General features: G+C 35.7%; 1 protein-coding gene across 2 annotated transcripts in view; it reads right to left on the reverse strand.

Moving 5' to 3' along the window:
- The window catches only part of LOC138316062 (src kinase-associated phosphoprotein 2-A-like), a 56,955-nt gene extending 38,785 nt beyond the window's left edge, over window positions 1-18,170 (reverse strand). For both annotated transcript variants that reach the window (XM_069257541.1, XM_069257539.1), the window contains exon 1: window positions 18,012-18,170. In XM_069257541.1, coding sequence (XP_069113642.1) covers window positions 18,012-18,051 — 40 coding nt within the window. In that variant the 5' untranslated portion in view covers window positions 18,052-18,170. The remainder of the gene's footprint in view (window positions 1-18,011) is intronic.
- Window positions 18,171-19,028: the final 858 nt, after the last annotated feature.

The raw sequence follows: 19,028 nt of genomic DNA on the forward strand, positions 1-19,028 counted from the left end.
CCCCCTTAAACACACAAGAACGAGAATCGTTTGTGGCCAAGATTTGGTTACAATCGATGCATGATCTCTCGCCTAGGACAACTAGTATCCGCCGTGTAGTGATGCTTCAAGGTTCTACCTCTATAGAATCTCTTCCCCTATTGGCGCCCACCCCCCACACAGCCCACGACACATTAACATGCCCACGGTCACGGACGCCGCGCCCGTCCATCATGACAATAAGCTCCACCGGCCCTTCGGACCCAGCGTGAGCACTAAGAATCCCTCGGCCCCGCAGGCACATCCCATCACCTGCCATCTGATTCATAAACTCCTTGAGCACTGTTTAATGCGTTGACAACCACTCACCCCGCATGATAATCTGAATATAATTATAAACCATCAAAATTTTATGGTACCTCAAGTAATGCCTTACTTATTCTGTTGCTCAAACGAAAAAATAAAAAAACTTCAAAAAGTCGTATTTTCTGTCATATTTGATATTTACGTTTGATTTGTGATAGAATGATATTGGATACATCCAAGTATGATATGTCGTTAAAAAGGCATTTTTATGTGGTATTTTCAATCACAACAAAAACGAGATTTAAGTGTTTTTACTATGACTTATGCCAGGTCATAGGCCCAATGGGCTTTAAATTTACCAGTGTTAATGTAGGGGGCGCTGTATTCATAATAATGGCCCAATCAGGTTTTTATTATGGACATATATGTATTAATGCAATTCCTAATATGGTTTTAAGTATTATGGACATATATGTATAATTATTAATGCAATTAACTAATTTAAATTCAAAAATCAAAAATTTATCGTTGGCGAATTTTTCACCATATATGCAACACCTCCTTTATAAAATATCTATAGCTTGAAATAAGAATATATTTAAATACATGTTGGCTATATATAGCTATAGCTGGATATGTCTTTGGGGAGTAAAGAAAATATTCGGGGAAATGCTTGTATTATCGAACTGTGGGATTAGGGGATATACATATTTCATGGTCATCAAAAAAGTATCTAGGGGGAGATTTAAGAGTCATATCTAGGTGGCAAAAACATTTTTCATGGCATGGCTACATATTTGATGGCCATCGAAAAAGTATCTAGGGAGAGATTATTCTTATATCAAGTGGGGATACATATTTAATGGCCATCGAAAAAGTATGTAGGGGGAGATTAGTGTAATATCTAGAGGGGATACATATTTGATGGCCATCGAAAAGTATCTAGGGAGAGATTATTCTTATATCAAGTGGGGATACATATTTGATGGCCATCGAAAAAGTATGTAGGGGGAGATTAGTGTAATATCTAGAGGGGATACATATTTGATGGCCATCGAAAAGTATCTAGGGAGAGATTATTCTTATATCAAGTGGGGATACATATTTGATGGCCATCGAAAAAGTATGTAGGGGGAGATTAGTGTAATATCTAGAGGGGATACATATTTGATGGCCATAGAAAAGTATCTAGGGGGACATTAGTCTTATACTAAGGGGGGATACATATTTGATGGCCATCAAAAAAGTATCTAGGGGGAGATTAGTGTAATATCAAGGGGGGAATTAGTCTTATATTTAGGGAAGATACATATTTGATGGCCGTTAAAAAGTATCTAGGGGGAGATTGGTATAATAACAAGGGGTGATACATATTTGATGGCCATCATAAAAGTATCTAGGGGGAGATTAGTCTTATATCTAGGGGAGGATACATATTTGATGGTCATAGAAGAAGTATCTAGGGGGAGATTGTTTTGATATCAAGGGGGTTACATATTTGATGGCCATCGAAAAAGTATCTAGGGGGAAAATTAGTCTAATATCAAGGGGGGATACTTTTTCGATGGCCATCAACTATTTATCCCCTTGATATTTAATCTCCCATAGATACATTTTCTATGGCCATCAAATATGTATCCCCTCTAGGTATCACACTAATACCCCCTAGATACTCTTTCGATGGCCATCAAAAAATGTATCCCCCCTTGATATTACACTAATATCCCCCTAGATACTTTTTTGATGACCATCAAATATGTAAACCCCCTTGATATTACACTAATATCCCCCTAGATACTTTTTTGATGACCATCAAATATGTAAACCCCCTTGATATTACACTAATATCCCCCTAGATACTTTTTTGATGGCCATCAAATATGTAACCCCCCCAAAAAATACATTGTATTACACTAATCTCCCCCTATGCTTCTTCAATGGCCATCAAATATGTATCCCCCCTAGATATTAGACTAATCTCCTCCTAGATACTGTTTCTATGGCCATCAAATATTTATACCCCCTAAATATTACACTTATTTCCCCCTAGATACTTTTTCTATGGCCATCTAATTTGTATACTTTCCAGATGTTAGATTAATCTCCTCCTAGATACTTTTTCTATGACCATCAAATAGGTACCCCCCTAGATATTACACTTATCTCCCCCAAAATACTTTTTCTATGGCCATCAAATATGTATCCTCCCTAGATATTACACTAATTTCTATCTAGTGTTTTCTGGATAGCCATCCAATATGTGCCCCTCCCCTTGATATTAGACTAATCTCCACCTAGATACTTTTTCTATGGCCATCAAATATGTATCCCCCCTTAGATATTACACTAATCTCCCCCTAGATACTTTTTCTATGGCATTCAAATATGTTTCCTCCCTAGATATTACACTAATTTCTATCTAGATATATTTTCTGGATAGCCATCAAATTTGTATCCCCCTTAGATATTTCACTAATCTCCCCTAGATAATTTTTCTATGCATGCATGGTCATCATATATGTATCCCCCCCTAGATAACACACTTATTTATCCCCCCGGTTTGTACAATTCCAGTAAAAACATACTGAGGATTGAATTATTGATGTATATACATGTATATATATATGCTTCCAAAAACTTAAAGCTATATGGTCCATAGCCGGGTGAAAGGTTTGATGCTGTGAAAAACATTTAAATTGAAAGATAATTACAATTCAGAATTCATGCACAGTGAAGTTTCGACGTTTTTGATCTATGCAGGTTTAAATGAAAACATAACTGCAGAAGTCTATTCACAATATATTACTTATAACACTGTGAAAATGTTAAATGAATTTGTAGACCACATCCACATTCAATTTTTTAATTAGTTTTAAAGATGCTCCACCACCGACAGAGCATAAATGATATTTATCACTTGAACAATAATTGGTGTTTAATCGTGTATACATATGTCTAATTAACATGAAAAATAATATAAAATAATTTATTTTGCCTTTGGTGCATGAGCAATCAGTTCTTCATTCCATATAGGATATAGTGCCACGGATGCAATTAATTATTTTTCATATTTTTAACTTGAAGTAAAATTAGAAGCTCAAACTTTTCAATGGTGGTAATGGTGTAACGTAAGTAACTTTGGTAACTGAAGAAAAACACTAAATTGTCTACTCCTGTTTTTGAAAGTGAAAAATTATCATTTGTCAGCGGTGGAGCATCTTTAAGGATTTTAATGCATAAGTCCACATTTCACTGTATGATTTTTGCAGTGGTTGATTTACTGCCAAAAGTCATTTTGAACTCTTAATTATTATTTGTACACGTAAATTGTGATATATGCATTCCATATTTCTCAAAATATTGTTAACTTTTCGTGGTGAAAAACATATTTAAAGCTCTTCTTGATTCGTCAGTATGGAAAATTACAGCACATTTTTAAAGATATTTACTTATTATTTCCCCTGCATGTACAGTAGTATTTTAGTTTAAAGATGATTATTGAAAATTGATAATGATTGAATATAATTAATTTTCAAATTCATTTATATATAATAGTAGATAGTCAGATGTTGACGCATCAAACACAAAAAAACGCTGAATGATGTTATAAAAATTTGTACAGGTAATTTTTCAAAACTCATATTGGCAGCTCAATGTTCAACCCCATCCAATATCTTCTGTCTGCCTCTGTGTCTGCATCCATAAAATACTAAAACAACATCAGGTCCCCACCTATTGTATTAAATGTTGTGTTGATGAAGGTATCATACATCCATTCTGTATAAAAATTAAATGCTACCAAGAGTCCAGAGATAATCCCTGATAATTATATTCTTTCTTCTACATACATATTTCAAATTTAATTATCAATTATTGATCATGGTATTGTATAATGTATTTTATGTTGATCAATGCAGACACTTTAACAAACTAATTGATCATTAAAAGAATATATATGCATCACATATATACACCATTTATTTATTGGAAAATATTAGGTTTCCAATTTGCAATAACATTTATATCTGCAGGCATGTTAATAATGCTTCATTATATTAATGATCGAATCATATTGGAAGATTATATATCGAACATAATATACCATGATATTATCAATCAAAGTACTGAAAGTACTGAAGGAGGTGTTATTCGAAATCATGAAAAAGACATTTAATGGCCCCAATTTCAAAACTATATGGGTATTTTGTTAATTAAGATAAAGCATAGAACAGCTTCCTCAAAGTTCATTCACATACCGGTATTCTCCAATGATCTTATCCGAAAAGAAGCATGCAAATTATGGGAAACAGCACATCAGGTTTCTTAAGTTAACTGTCACCAGACATATAGACTGACCTTTTCTGCCATCTGTCCTCCTCGAAATAACCTCATAACCACATCCTTTTTAAGTCTTTTGTTAAACTCCTTGGATATTTTATACCTTTGTTATTTTTATATACACATTACAAAGATTCATTGTGACTGAAAGAAAAAACAAGGGTTCAATAGAACGCATTAGTCACTTGCTACCAGGACAAATTTGGTCTCGATCATTTAAAATACAAACATAACACTGGTTAAATATCAGTACTCTTAGCTGTAATATTAACAGGAAGTTGTTACAAATAGCTTCTTTGAACCCTGTGACTTTGAATAGAGGTCAATGCAATTGATTATATTATTTGGAAATACTTTTGAAGCCCTATACTTTGTATTAAATTTAATACTACAGTTCTAATAATGTATAAGGTCATCTGAACTAATGACAATAAGTCAACTAAAAGTACATGTATTTGGCTATTTGATTCATGTGACCGTTACTTAAGGTAAAGTTTATTCATTTGAATGTGTTTTGCAGTCATTCATCCCAGCATGTTATAAGCTCACAGACAGGGCTGTAAGCCTCTTATTTATTGATCATATAGAGATATGTGTATATCTGTTTAGACCTCATAGTTAAATGGTTTTTTAGAAAGAAATTTAGTTTAAAGGAAAATGTAATTCAAATGGCCTTGACATATGACTTCAATATTTCCTCACAAGCTATTCATCTAAAAAATATTCTAAATTTATATAGACACTATGTACTTTAATTAGCCAAATGACCATAACAGTTGACCATGAAATCAAACTCACTTACACCACAGATTTAGACAGGACTGGCATCTCAATTTTGAGTGCATAAAAGAAAAAAAGGACTATCTAAATCTGATTTGTTTACATACATGTACATATTTTGTTCGGAGAACATCCATGTGAGCTTCAATAGAATAATCTTATACTATGAAATAATGAAATCAAAATAATCAAAGTAAGTGGATGAACAGATATATAGATAGATTTAGTGAATAGATGATAAATGTATTCAAAATGTACATCCTAAAATTTAAAACAAACGTCAAGAGGCATCTGAGTTTATATGCTCTCAATATATTGATAGAATAAACTAATTTACTTGACTGTCATTAATCAAAATCAAACACGTAAGTACATTTTGCACAAGAGAGTTAAAACAATTTTTAACAGAATGGATATAAATGATTGATTTAGTTGTAGCTATTAATTACTGGGCAACTAAGTTGTGTCAGATATTTGTTGTATTCTCATTATTCAATTTGTATTGAGTTATTTACTTGCATTTGCTTAATACCTTTTAGTGTCTATCGATAATGCTAATTGTTATGTATACAGTACACTGATTATACTTTACAGTCATGTATAACCATACTTATCAATGGCTGAATGCTAGTAAATTAGAAATGAACCATTGGCTTATTTTTTTTCCAAACTGGAGATTATAGGCCAATATAAGCTAGGTGACTATCATGTATCACATGAAGTCAGATATAAGTTTTGGTTTTGTTATCATAAGGATACACATTGAGGAAATTAGGATTTTGTTTACTTCATCTCGTACTTCAGCTGAAGAACCAAGGATGTATATGAGAAGGATAAGTCACACTGGGTTTTGGGGGAGTACAAGGCATGAGCTTTTGTGTTTGTGCACTGACCGTGACGTTGGGCGACGACTGATTTTCCTTTGATATCCACCGGCGCAGCCTTTGATGTAGCTTGCGGGTGCGAGGGTTACTGTCTTACTTTCTGAAGCGGGGCGTCATTTCATAAGCTGTCGTAATTTTTTAACGAAAATTTAAGATATATCTTCTAAATCTTCAGTCCTTAAAACAAGCTATAAACGTTGTGAAATTTAATAAACTTTACATTGGTGTATCGTTTGACTCGATAAGACAAGTATTTGTTGAGAAAATGGTTTTTATTCTCGGTTCATAGGCGTCTTGCGTGGTGTTTAGTAATGGAAAGAGACAGTCACGAATCCTTCTTACTTATAAATCCTTGGTATAACGCTTGTACTAGACACTAAACGGCTCACTGTGTAGCTAACCACAGTTAAATCGCGGGTGCTCTGGCTACATTAGCTGTTCAAAACACAATCGTAATTGTTACAAATACCGTAAAAACTTGTGTAATTTACACAAACAGGGGTTTCATTATCTTTCAGGAGAGAAGGTATAATTCCAATTTCAGGGGGTAATTTTCTATATTATCTGTATGCAATCTAATGTAATAATATCCTTAATCAGGCGGTACCACAGCAAGGTTTAACCGGCAAAAAGTACCGGGTACCACCTGATAATTAAACCCCTGCACACCAGTGTTATTTGCACATGTGTTTTTTCTTAGGGCTGAAAATGCTGAAAAAAATCTACTATTGGGTAGACTATACAAAACAAGAGGCCCAGAGGGCCTGTATCGCTCACCTGGTTTGTAATGCCAAGTAATGTTCTAAATACAGGTTCATTGTTTCTTTTCTGAAGGAATTCGAATATTTACCTCTAATTCACCTACTGGGCCCTACCCATCCTGCCCCCGGAGGGTCAGAGCCAACATTTATAGAAGTTCTGTTCCCCTTCCCCAATGGATGTTTGTGGCCAAATTTGGTCACAATCCATGCAGAACTCTAGGACAAGTAGCGATTTATAGGATTTACCTCTATTTCCCCTATTGGGCTCCACCCCTCCTGCCCCCGGGGGGTCAGAGCCAACATTTATAGAAGTTCTGTTCCCCTTCCCCCAAGGATGTTTGTGGCCAAATTTGGTCACAATCCATGCAGAACTCTAGGACAAGTAGCGATTTATAGGATTTACCTCTATTTCCCCTATTGGGCCCCACCCCTCCTGCCCCCAGGGGGTCAGAGCCAAACTTTATACAAGTTCTGTTCCCCTTCCCCCAAGGATGTTTGTGGCCAAATTTGATTACAATCCATGCAGAACTCTAGGACAAGTAGCGATTTATAGGATTTACCTCTATTTCCCCTATTGGGCCCCGCCCCTCCTGCCCCTGGGGGGTCAGAGCCTAACTTTATACAAGTTCTGTTCCCCTTCCCCCCAGGATGTTTGTGGCCAAATTTGGTTACAATCCATGCAGAACTCTAGGACAAGTAGCGATTTATAGGATTTACCTCTATTTCCCCTATTGGGCCCCACCCCTCCTGCCCTGGGGGGTCAGAGCCAAACTTTAAACAAGTTCTGTTCCCCTTCCCCCAAGGATGTTTGTGGCCAAATTTGGTTACAATCCATGCAGAACTCTAGGACAAGTAGCGATTTATAGGATTTACCTCTATTTCCCCTATTGGGCCCCGCCCCTCCTGCCCCCGGGGGGTCAGAGCCAACATTTATAGAAGTTCTGTTCCCCTTCCCCCAAGGATGTTTGTTGCCAAATTTGGTCACAATCCATGCAGAACTCTAGGACAAGTAGCGATTTATAGGATTTACCTCTATTTCCCCTATTGGGCCCCGCCCCTCCTGCCCCCGGGGGGTCAGAGCCAAAATTTATACAAGTTCTGTTCCCCTTCCCCCAAGGATGTTTGTGGCCAAATTTGGTTACAATCCATGCAGAACTCTAGGACAAGTAGCGATTTATAGGATTTACCTCTATTTCCCCTATTGGGCCCCGCCCCTCCTGCCCCCGGGGGGTCAGAACCAAACTTTATGCAAGTTCTGTTCCCCTTCCCCCAAGGATGTTTGTGGCCAAATTTGGTTACAATCCATGCAGAACTCTAGGACAAGTAGCGATTTATAGGATTTACCTCTATTTCCCCTATTGGGCCCCGCCCCTCCTGCCCCCGGGGGTCAGAACCAAACTTTATACAAGTTCTGTTCCCCTTCCCCCAAGGATGTTTGTGGCCAAATTTGGTTACAATCCATGCAGAACTCTAGGACAAGTAGTGATTTATAGGATTTACCTCTATTTCCCCTATTGGGCCCCGCCCCTCCTGCCCCCGGGGGGTCAGAGCCAAACTTTATAAAACTTCTGTTCCCCTTCCCCAAAGGATGTTTGTGGCCAAATTTGGTTACAATCCATGCAGAACTCTATGACTAGTAGCGATTTAAAGGAAATGTTGACGGACGGACGACGGACGGACGACGGACGACGGACGGACGACGGACGACGGACGACGGACGACGGACGCTGCGCCATGACATAAGCTCACCGGCCCTTCGGGCCAGGTGAGCTAAAAATTTGGGGAAAAGAGTGTCCGGGGAACCACAAATTCAATGTTATAAAGGTGGTAATTTCATTGCAAAACATTCCCAATAAATGCTTGACAACTTGATCAAAGACGTGTATTTAGAAGAAATAACATAATATAATTGCACTGTGTTTGTTTTCTTTTATTGGCCACCGTAACTGAAATATATCTTGCAGAACATGTCCAAAATATTGCCAGTCTGCTGTACTCCGTACACATGTCAATGTCTGGAGATATTACACATGAATAGTTATCAGAACTAGTTGAAATTATTATAATCTAGTTACTTAAAATTGCCACAATAAGTTAAAAGTGTGTTTGAGATCATTAACAAACTTTAAAGAGCAATGGGATTGCAGATACATTGTACGTTGGCTTACAATAATCATATGGTGAGTAAAACTCACTACCTGTACGGCTCCAGATCCAAGTTGATGGCTAATTATATATAAAAGTACGGTTAACCAGAGGGATCTTAGCGCCCACCAAAAAATGATCTATGTCTGACAATGGAAAGAGGGATCTTTTCCCTGCTTTTCAAACTTTTTCAAACACACTACATATAAAATTTGAGACAGATCGCAATAGTACTTTCTAAGAAAAAGTGGTAACAAACTACAACAATGATATCTAAGATGGCAGCCGGTTGGCCATCTTGTTTACCGATCAGTCTCGAAAGGCATTATGGATCGGCATGCACAACTAGGGTACAAGGGGAAACTATGCATGGAATTTGAGAAAGATCCCTTCAGTACTTTCCGAGAAATAGCGATAACAAATGCTAACTATCAAAATCCAAGATGGCCACCTGTCGGCCATCTTGTATACCGATCGGTCCAAAAATACAATATGCACAACTAGGGCCCTAGGGGAACCTATATATGAAATTTGAGAAAGATCTCTTCAGTACTTTTTGAGAAATAGCGGTAACAAACTTTAACTATCAAAATCCAAGATGGCCACCTGTCGGCCATCTTGTTGACCGATCGGTCCAAAAATACAATATGCACAACTAGGGTCCTAGGGGAACCTGTATATGAAATTTGAGAAAGATCCCTATATCACTTTTTGAGAAATAGCGGTAACTAACTTTAACTATCAAAATCCAAGATGGCCACCTGTCGACCATCTTGTTGACCGATCGGTCCCAAAATGCAATATGCACAACTAGGGTCCTAGGGAAACCTATATATGAAATTTGAGAAAGATCCCTTCTATTACTTTTGAGAAATAGAGGTAACAAACTTTAACTATCAAAATCCTAGATGGCCACCTGTCGGCCATCTTGTATACCGATCGGTCCAAAAATGCAATATGCACAACTAGGGTCCTAGGGGAACCTGTATATGAAATTTGAGAAAGATCCCTTCTGTTCTTTCTGAGAAATAGCGGAAACAAGAATTGTTAACAGACGGACGGACGGAAGGATGGACGGACCACGGACCAAATGGCACTAACCTTGTAGCTTGTCAGTTTTACTGTAATAATTTTACAAACCAGTTATTGAATATCCTAAATATAGGAAAGTTTAGGACCCATCTTATAAATCCCACGTGTGTTTTGACTTTTTGTATACAGCCGCAGCCGGGACATAGTATGGCGGTTCCCTACGTAATGAGCATCGCTAGATCTATAAGGAGTTTCATATGCAATTTTACTAGAAATATGAGGATTTGTTAAAATATCTGAAATAAAGAAATACTAGTCAAGTGAATGTTGATGCAATTTGAAGAATATTTGTTTTGTTTTTAAGTAGATACAGACGCATTGTTGATGATATATAGATCGGTTAAGCTAACTAGTCATTCAGTTTTGTTAAGCTGGATGAGAGGCCGGGAGCGTAGCATTCAGTACCAATATACCTGTGGATTTGGCGATAGTACTCGAGTCTATATTTCTTGGTGCCCAGAAACGATAGCGTGACGGCAAGTAAAACACTTCAATTCGGTTACACTCATTCAATACATCGATACAAGTCAGCGGTAGAGCAGAAGGGGTTTATATAGCACGGCTGTAAAAGTCAGTAGATCTAAGTGTAGTCAAATAATTAATATAATAACATATAACATTGGGGGATAATATAACATGATGACCCTTGCTGTTGATAGGACGCAAAACTAAATAAACCAAATCAATTAAAGTATGTGTAGAAAATGTGAAGCATGTGAGAACCGGCAATCACTGACAGTTCTTGGCCTCTGTGCAATACAAAAAAGATCCTAACAAATATTGGAAATATTTTAAAAAATTAGTTCCAAATAAACCGGAAACTAAACCTGATTTTATTACCTCAAATGACATGCAAATTGATGAACACAATGAAATTGCAAATAACTTTAACAATTTTTTTACCAATATTGTCAAAGAGTATATCTCTGATAATGAATCAACACATTTACCTGATAGTCTAAGTACTATAAAAGCTTTTGTATCTAGACACCTACCTGTGGACACTGTATACGATATACCAGAAATCTCATTATCTTTTGTTTCCAAGTTTCTGTCCAGTATTGACTGTACTAAAGCTACAGGACTAGATGGTATATCCGCCAAATATCTAAAAATATCAGCTACTGTCATTGCTGAACCTATTACCTCATTGTTAAACATGTGTATAAGTCAAAATGTATTTCCCGATCAACTTAAACATGCTAAAGTCAATCCTATCTACAAAAAGGGTGAAAAAAGTAGTGTTACCAACTATAGACCTATTTCAATCCTGCCATTATTATCAAAGATTTTAGAAAAACATGTGCACTCTACCTTCTATGATTTTTTAACTAAATTCAACCTTATTATTGAAAACCAGTCTGGATTTAGGAGTAAACATTCATGTCAAACTGCTCTTACAGCATTATCCAATAGATGGTATGAGGAAATTGATAAAGGAAACCTCATTGGTATTATGTATATTGATTTTAGAAAGGCTTTCGACCTTGTTAACCACAGCATATTACTAAAGAAATTGAAAATATACGGTTGTTCAGACAGTACTACCAAGTTTTTTACATCGTACCTGTCCAATCGTTTTCAGACTGTATGTTTTAAATCATCGCTTAGCGACCCATGTGAAATTTTAACTGGCGTACCACAGGGTTCGATTATTGGTCCCCTGATGTTTTTATTATATGTAAACGATATGCCTCTCCATTGTAAACAATGTGAAGTTTTTATGTATGCTGATGACACATCCATGCAAGTAGCAGACAAGAAAACTGATGTTATTGAGTCTTGTCTACAATCTGACTTCGTAAATGTTAAAAGTTGGTGTGAAACTAACAAAATGGTCATTAACACTGAAAAAACAAAAGTTATGTTAATAGGAAGTAAACAGAAAAAACAAAGGGTTTCAAATGAGATTAATATATTATGTGATGTATCTGACAACAACAGTAAGTTAGAAAATGTCAAACATGAAAAATTACTTGGTGTTTGCATTGATGATACCCTTACTTGGGATAAACATGCCCAAGATGTTATAAAAAAGGTCAATTTTAAAATTCATCAATTATGTCGTATAAAGAAATTTTTACCAATTTCATCTAGAATTACGTTTTTTAATTGTTTCATTTTACCTTACCTTGATTATTGTTCAAATGTTTGGGGCCATTGTAGCCAGCTGTACATAAGCAAACTTGAACGAATGCAAAAGAGAATACTTCGTATTATTTTAGACGAAGATTATACCGTATCAGGTGAGGAACTTCTTTGTAAATTAAAATGGCTACCTTTTAGCAAAAGAGTAAAATATAATGAGTGTATTCTTATATTATGTTTAAAGTTATTAACAAATTATGTCCTAATTATTTAGATTGTAACAATTTAGTATCCAATATTCATGAAAAGAAGACTAGATCAGCCACTTCAGGGAAATACTTATTACCTAGATTTAAAACAGAAAAATTTAAGAGCTCATTTAAGTATAGTGGACCATCACTATGGAATGATCTACCAGAAAGTGTTTCTAAAAATACAAAACTCTCCAAATTCAAATACGAATGCAAAAAACACTTCCTACATGTATCCCAATAATCACTGTTTCATTTGCTTCTTAATACCAATTTTTAGTAAACCCAGCACTTTTTGTTCTTTTATCGTCTTAATAAACTATCGTTAATTAATCAAACAAAATCAATTTTAATACATGCTATAATAGCATATATTCTGTCAATTTTTATTCTTTTGTCATATTGGCATATATGTATATTAGACACTAATTCATTAAGATGTGTTTTTTATTTTTCCATATATTTATGCACCATGAGCTTTATGAGTGCCTTTTTAATTTTTACTATTTTCTGTGATAATCTGACTGTGATATCCATTATAATAATACATGCAAAGCTGTAATATGTATGGTCTATGATATATTCCATGTTGTAAATATTGTATATTTTTATGTCGACCACTTGGAAGACGAGTCTGTGACTCAAAGTGTTATCGACTCTAAATAAAGTCTATTATTATTTATTATTAATACACAACGTTACAATACACAGTGTAAAAGTTATCTCCCCTTGTTCCGGAGATTGTCGATAGGATTACCAAGGTATAGTGTTCCGGTTGAGAACCCGAGTGATTTTATAATGGAAGGTGTATACACACCTCCATAACAGGCATGGGGTAATCGTAATCGAGTAATCGTAATCAATTGTAATTAATTACATTTTCTCAAGTAATCGACAGTAATCAGTAATCAAAGGTTATTTCGATTACTTGTAATCGTAATCGTAATCGATTACAGTAAATATTTACTGTGTAATCGTAATTACATTTCTATTACTTTTCAATTACATTATACCTATTATGAAGTTGAATTTGGCAGCCAGTACACTAACTTTAGAAAGTGTAAAGTTCAACTTGTCTGCTGTAGATCAACTAAAACTGAAGATAGATGTAACAGTGTTTAGTATTGATCTATAAAAATCTTTTATAATTAGTTTCCTGATGAACTGTAAGGCTCAAAGAAATAAAGAATACAAATGAATTTTCTATACAGGTACACTTTATAGCTAATTTGAAGTTTCACCAGTGTGCCCATGGGCATAAGAGCATATTGTATTAAACAATGGAAAGCATTGTTTTCATAAAAGTCAACAGGCATTGACTAAGATCAATTCAGTTGTTTCAGGGAGTATGGCCTCAGATTTCCAATGAACATGTTGTTTTAGGAAACAAAGAAGTCAATTAATTCTGTTTGATATTCCCAGGCCAGTAACTGTTCTTTTTACTCGTACAGTCAACCAAGATTTATCTGTTTAGCTCAGAAGCATAAGTCACATTTTTGCTTTAAAAAAATCCTTAAATTATATACTTTATTCAGTTTATATATTTAACATGCATTGCATTGTAAATGAAAATTATAAATACATGTATAAGAAAAATTACACTGCTACAGATTTCCGCTTTCTCACTAGAAGAATCAAGAATTAGATTTCAGGTTTAAAATATCTACTTGTTGTGTTATACCGTCATCTGCAAAATGCAGGTTATCAATTAACCACATATGAAAAATGCACATGGTCATTTCTAAGACACACCAGTTTAAAAAGCATGATGTGGGACAAGTGTAAACTTGAAATTAAATTAACAGTTAAACTAATTCCAATGAAATTATTTTATATAAATATAAATGGTCTTGGAATGCTATCAAATGGTAAAAAGGAAAAATTGAAAATATTGTGATAGAAGATAAAATTTAATAAATCAACTAAATATGTAATCGAATGTAATTGAAAGTAATTTCAATTACTTTTTGTAAAGTAAGCGATTGTAATCGATTACAGGTCAATGGTACCTGTAATCGATTATTAATCGATTACAGCATTTTCTCCCATGTAATCGATTATTAATTAATTATATTTTGAAGTAATTGTGCCCATGCCTGCTCCATAATAAAGTTTCTGATTGTCCAATCAATTAATTGTTCATTATTATTTTGTGATAACATAAATTAAAGAATTTCTTACATTAGTATTTAGATATTATCAATTCTCTATAATCATTATTATTTCCATACTATATATTACAGTGCATGCAATTAGTATACATTTTTTGTACACTATCGCTTTAATTGTGTTTACATAAAATGAAAGTTTCATAATATACATTTGTACACTAACAAGAGGCCCATGGGCCTTAACGCTCATCTGACTATTGGTTTGTTTGTTTGATTAATTGACGTCCTATTAACAGCTTTGGTCATGCAATGACGGCCTCCCATGTAAGCAGTGTGTTGCGTGTATGTTGTGCGAGGTGCGTTTCTTGGGAGACTGTGCTATATTCATGTTGTGTCTTCTTATAGTGGAACTGTTGCCCTTTTTATAGTGCTATATCACTGAAGCATGCTGCCGAAGACACCAAGCAACATACCCCACCCGGTCACATTATACTGACAACGGGCGAACCAGTCGTCCCACTCCCTGTATGCTGGGCGCTAAGCAGGAGCAGAAACTACCACTTTTATAGACTTTGGTGTGTCTCGACCAGGGGACAGAACCCAGAGCTTTCCTCACAGAGGCGAGGTACAATACACCATAGTCATTTAAAGATTTTAGCCATTTTGACCCCTGTGACCTTTAAATGAAGGTCAAGGTCATTCATTTGAACAAACTTGGTAGCCCTTCATCCCAGCATGTTGCAGGCCTGATATGAGTTCCCTGGGCATTCTGGATTTTGAGAAAATATTGTTTTAAAGATTTTAACTTTTTTGACCCATGTGACCTTGAATGAAGATCAAGGTCATTCATTTGAACAAACTTGATAGCCCTTCATCCCAGCATGTCAAGGGGCCAATATTAGGTCTCTAGGCCTCTTAGTTATTCACAAGAAGTTGTTTAAACAATTTAGCCTATTTGACCTCATTGACCTTAAATCAAGGTCAAGGTCATTCATTTGAACAAACTTGGTAGCCCTTCATCCCAGCATGCTACAGGCCAAACATCAGTACCCTGGCATGGGCCTTCTGGTTATTGAGAAGAAGTTGTTTGAATGAAAAGTTTACGCACGGCGCACGACGACGGACGGTGCATGATGACAACAGGAGATTTCAGAAAAGATGGCAATACGTGTAACTGTACAATGACAATAACAGATACATACATCCCTGCTACACAATCGATATTTTGACAAAAGTATACACATTCATACTTGCAAATTCTGATTTTAAAATTGTTTCTTATTGTTTAAGAGGTTACAGACACTTATATTTTTGTATTTACAATTGTTTATTGCTAAATATATTTGTGTAGATTTAGTGTTGAAGCCAGCTTGCCAAGCAGTGTCGGGCCGTCACAGTACCCATTTTTTCTTCACATGTAGAAATCCATGTTGTGAAAAAGTTATGAATAGATAATTGATTTTATTGTGTAATGTTTTTGTTATACATGAAAAAGCTGTTCACAACACTATTAAACCACCTTGCCCAGACCACGGCCGCTCGTGCATGGCTTCGGTGGTAGATCACCTCAGGCCACAGCCCATAGTTGGGAATTTAATAATATAAATATGTAATTACCAACACATTTCTCAATAAGTACTTGTAAAAGATATATATTTCGCTCTTTTCCATGTAAATCTTGCTTTAAAGAAATGCTATAAACCATGTTGTAACACTTATATGCAGATCTACGCAATGTACATGTTTACGTAAACATATGGCTGCCAATATCTCGAAAAATAAAATGGTGAAATTATTCAGTTTTAATGCTGTAGAGTTTATTTTCTAATTTCAGTCGCTTTTATTCCATGGGTGCTAAGTGAAGTCTCAAATTCAAGTGATATTACTTTAAATTAATTTGAACACATGTTAGATAGACTACATTTAGATTTATGAATACAGATCGTAATACTGTAAATGCCGACCAGGAAACATTGCGGACGGCTTCGAAAATCCTAAAAGTTTTGTTTAAAAATATGATAAAAAGTAACTATAAACTGACTCATTTGTATGTCATAAACTAAAATCCAAAATTTCTGACGAAAAAATTATCCAGAATACGTATTTTTGTGACTTTGAAAAAGGACAAAATTTGAGATCTCGGCAGTACTGTACGTAATGGCTGCCGTACGCTTGGGACGATCTACGAAAGCTAACTTTAAATTGGTGATAATTACACATCTTACAGTGTTTTACAAAGTAAGACTAAGAAAACAGTAATCGCTTATTAAAATTTCAATAATATATTTGTGGAACTTGGAATTGAATTTGTAATTTCAAGCTGATATTTGCAATACTCTGTCAATGTTTATACATAATGGCGACCGTGTTTTTTCTCGTGGTGGTAAAAAAATGGAGTATAAACATCATAAATATATGTATACCATATGTTTATATCTATATATTATTGTTACATATTTTTATTTACACCTTTTGAAAGTAAGATAAAGCAACAATTCTCAGATTGCCGTACTATCTATTACAATAAAATGTAAACAAACATCGAAGCGGCTGTGTCCCCACAATGTTAATGTGTACAGTTATACGGAGTTGTACCTTTGAGTGCCCGGATGTACCTTTGTGTGATGTCATCGCAATCTTTTCTGAAATCTCCTATAGGTCACATCCTGACCCTTCGGGTCAGATGACCGAAAAATGTATAATACATGTGTAATTATATTTTTAAAACAAATTTTATCTCATAGTTTGGTTTGGGATTGATGTTTATTCTCATTGTTGTAATTATGTGGTAGATATACACAAAGGTATTTTTTATAGGTGCCCTCTACCTGTATCAGTGTCAGGTGTGACCCCCACTGTGCTGTTATGTAATACAGGTAGACCAGGTGTAATTTACTACATAGACAGTCACCTTGTCACATATACTGCTGATTTTCTGTTTATTTTCTTAATCTTTATTTGGAAAGCATAACAGACCATGGGGGGGATACTTTTTGATAGGGGGGATACTTTTTTGATGGGCAGAAAAAATAACCGGATACTTTTTTGATGGGGATACTTTTTTTTATATGACATCGGCGTCTGAGGTGGAAATCCCGACTTTTTTCAAAACATATCCTAGAAAAGCGGAAAAAATTAGGGTTGGGGTAAAAAATTAGGGTCGGTCGGGTAAACCCTAAACAGACATATTATTTTTTCACACGTGGTGATCATGTTTGCAAACAAACGACCCCGCCCCCTTTCGGGTAACATAATATGGGGTACTTATATACAAACCAGTGAAAATACTTCTGATGTTTTCGAACATCAACGCCATTGTGAGAAGTCATGGACTCATATACTGGTCCCAGTCAGTCAGCCATAAAACATCCAGGAAGAGCAGCAAACTTCAGTAAGTTTTCGTTACTTCCTTGTGGATGGATGTAACAAGCAAATTCATTGGTCAGAAGTTTTAGTGTTAGCCAATCGCCATCACCGTTGTGTCAGACTAATTTTATCTACTTTTCAATAGCCTACCACATTAGACGAAATAAATCCCCAGCTGTCAGTTCTAAGACAAAAATTTAGATAGGCCTAATGAGATATCGTATACTGTCTAAATTATTTTTCACTAACAGTCATTAGAGATAGACCTATTTAAGAAATAGTTTTTTATTTTGTTGAGGCTATGAGGGTAAATTGATAATGGAGCACGTGAAAATTATGTAAAAGGAGCGGGTCGGTGTGACTTGTACATAGTGTTGAATACGGTCTCTGTCGCTCAGCTGACGGAGCATGCTTCCTTGGCTCAGTCGGTAGGGCTGTAGATTTTCACGCCGGAGACCCGGGTTCGATTCCTGGTCGGGGCACTCGACAGGAATGTATATTTTCCCTGTTCTTCTTCAAAATTGGCGCCCAACTAAATAATCCACGGTGGTGGTGTTTGGAAGGGTCCCGCGTGTCTTCGAGGGCGAAGACTTCGAGAAAGGAGGGAGGAGTGTGGCGGGATGGGACTGGGTCGGTCATCGGTGACCAGGTAGCTTATAGTCGGTAGAGCACTCGGATATTATTCGGAGGGTCCCGGGCAGGCATGGGCGTAATCGTAATCGATTGTAATTAATTACATTTTCTCAAGTAATCGACAGTAATCAGTAATCGAAGGCTATTCGATTACTTGTAATCGTAATCGATTACAGTTAAAATTTACTGTGTAATCGTAATTACGTTTCAATTACTTTTCAATTACATCATATAAATTATGAAGTTGAATTTGGCAGCCAGTATAGTTTAGAAAGTGAAAAGTTCAACTTGTGT

Source organism: Argopecten irradians, chromosome 2 (genome assembly GCF_041381155.1).
Source record: "Argopecten irradians isolate NY chromosome 2, Ai_NY, whole genome shotgun sequence".
In the NCBI taxonomy this organism is placed as follows: Eukaryota; Metazoa; Mollusca; class Bivalvia; order Pectinida; family Pectinidae; genus Argopecten; species Argopecten irradians.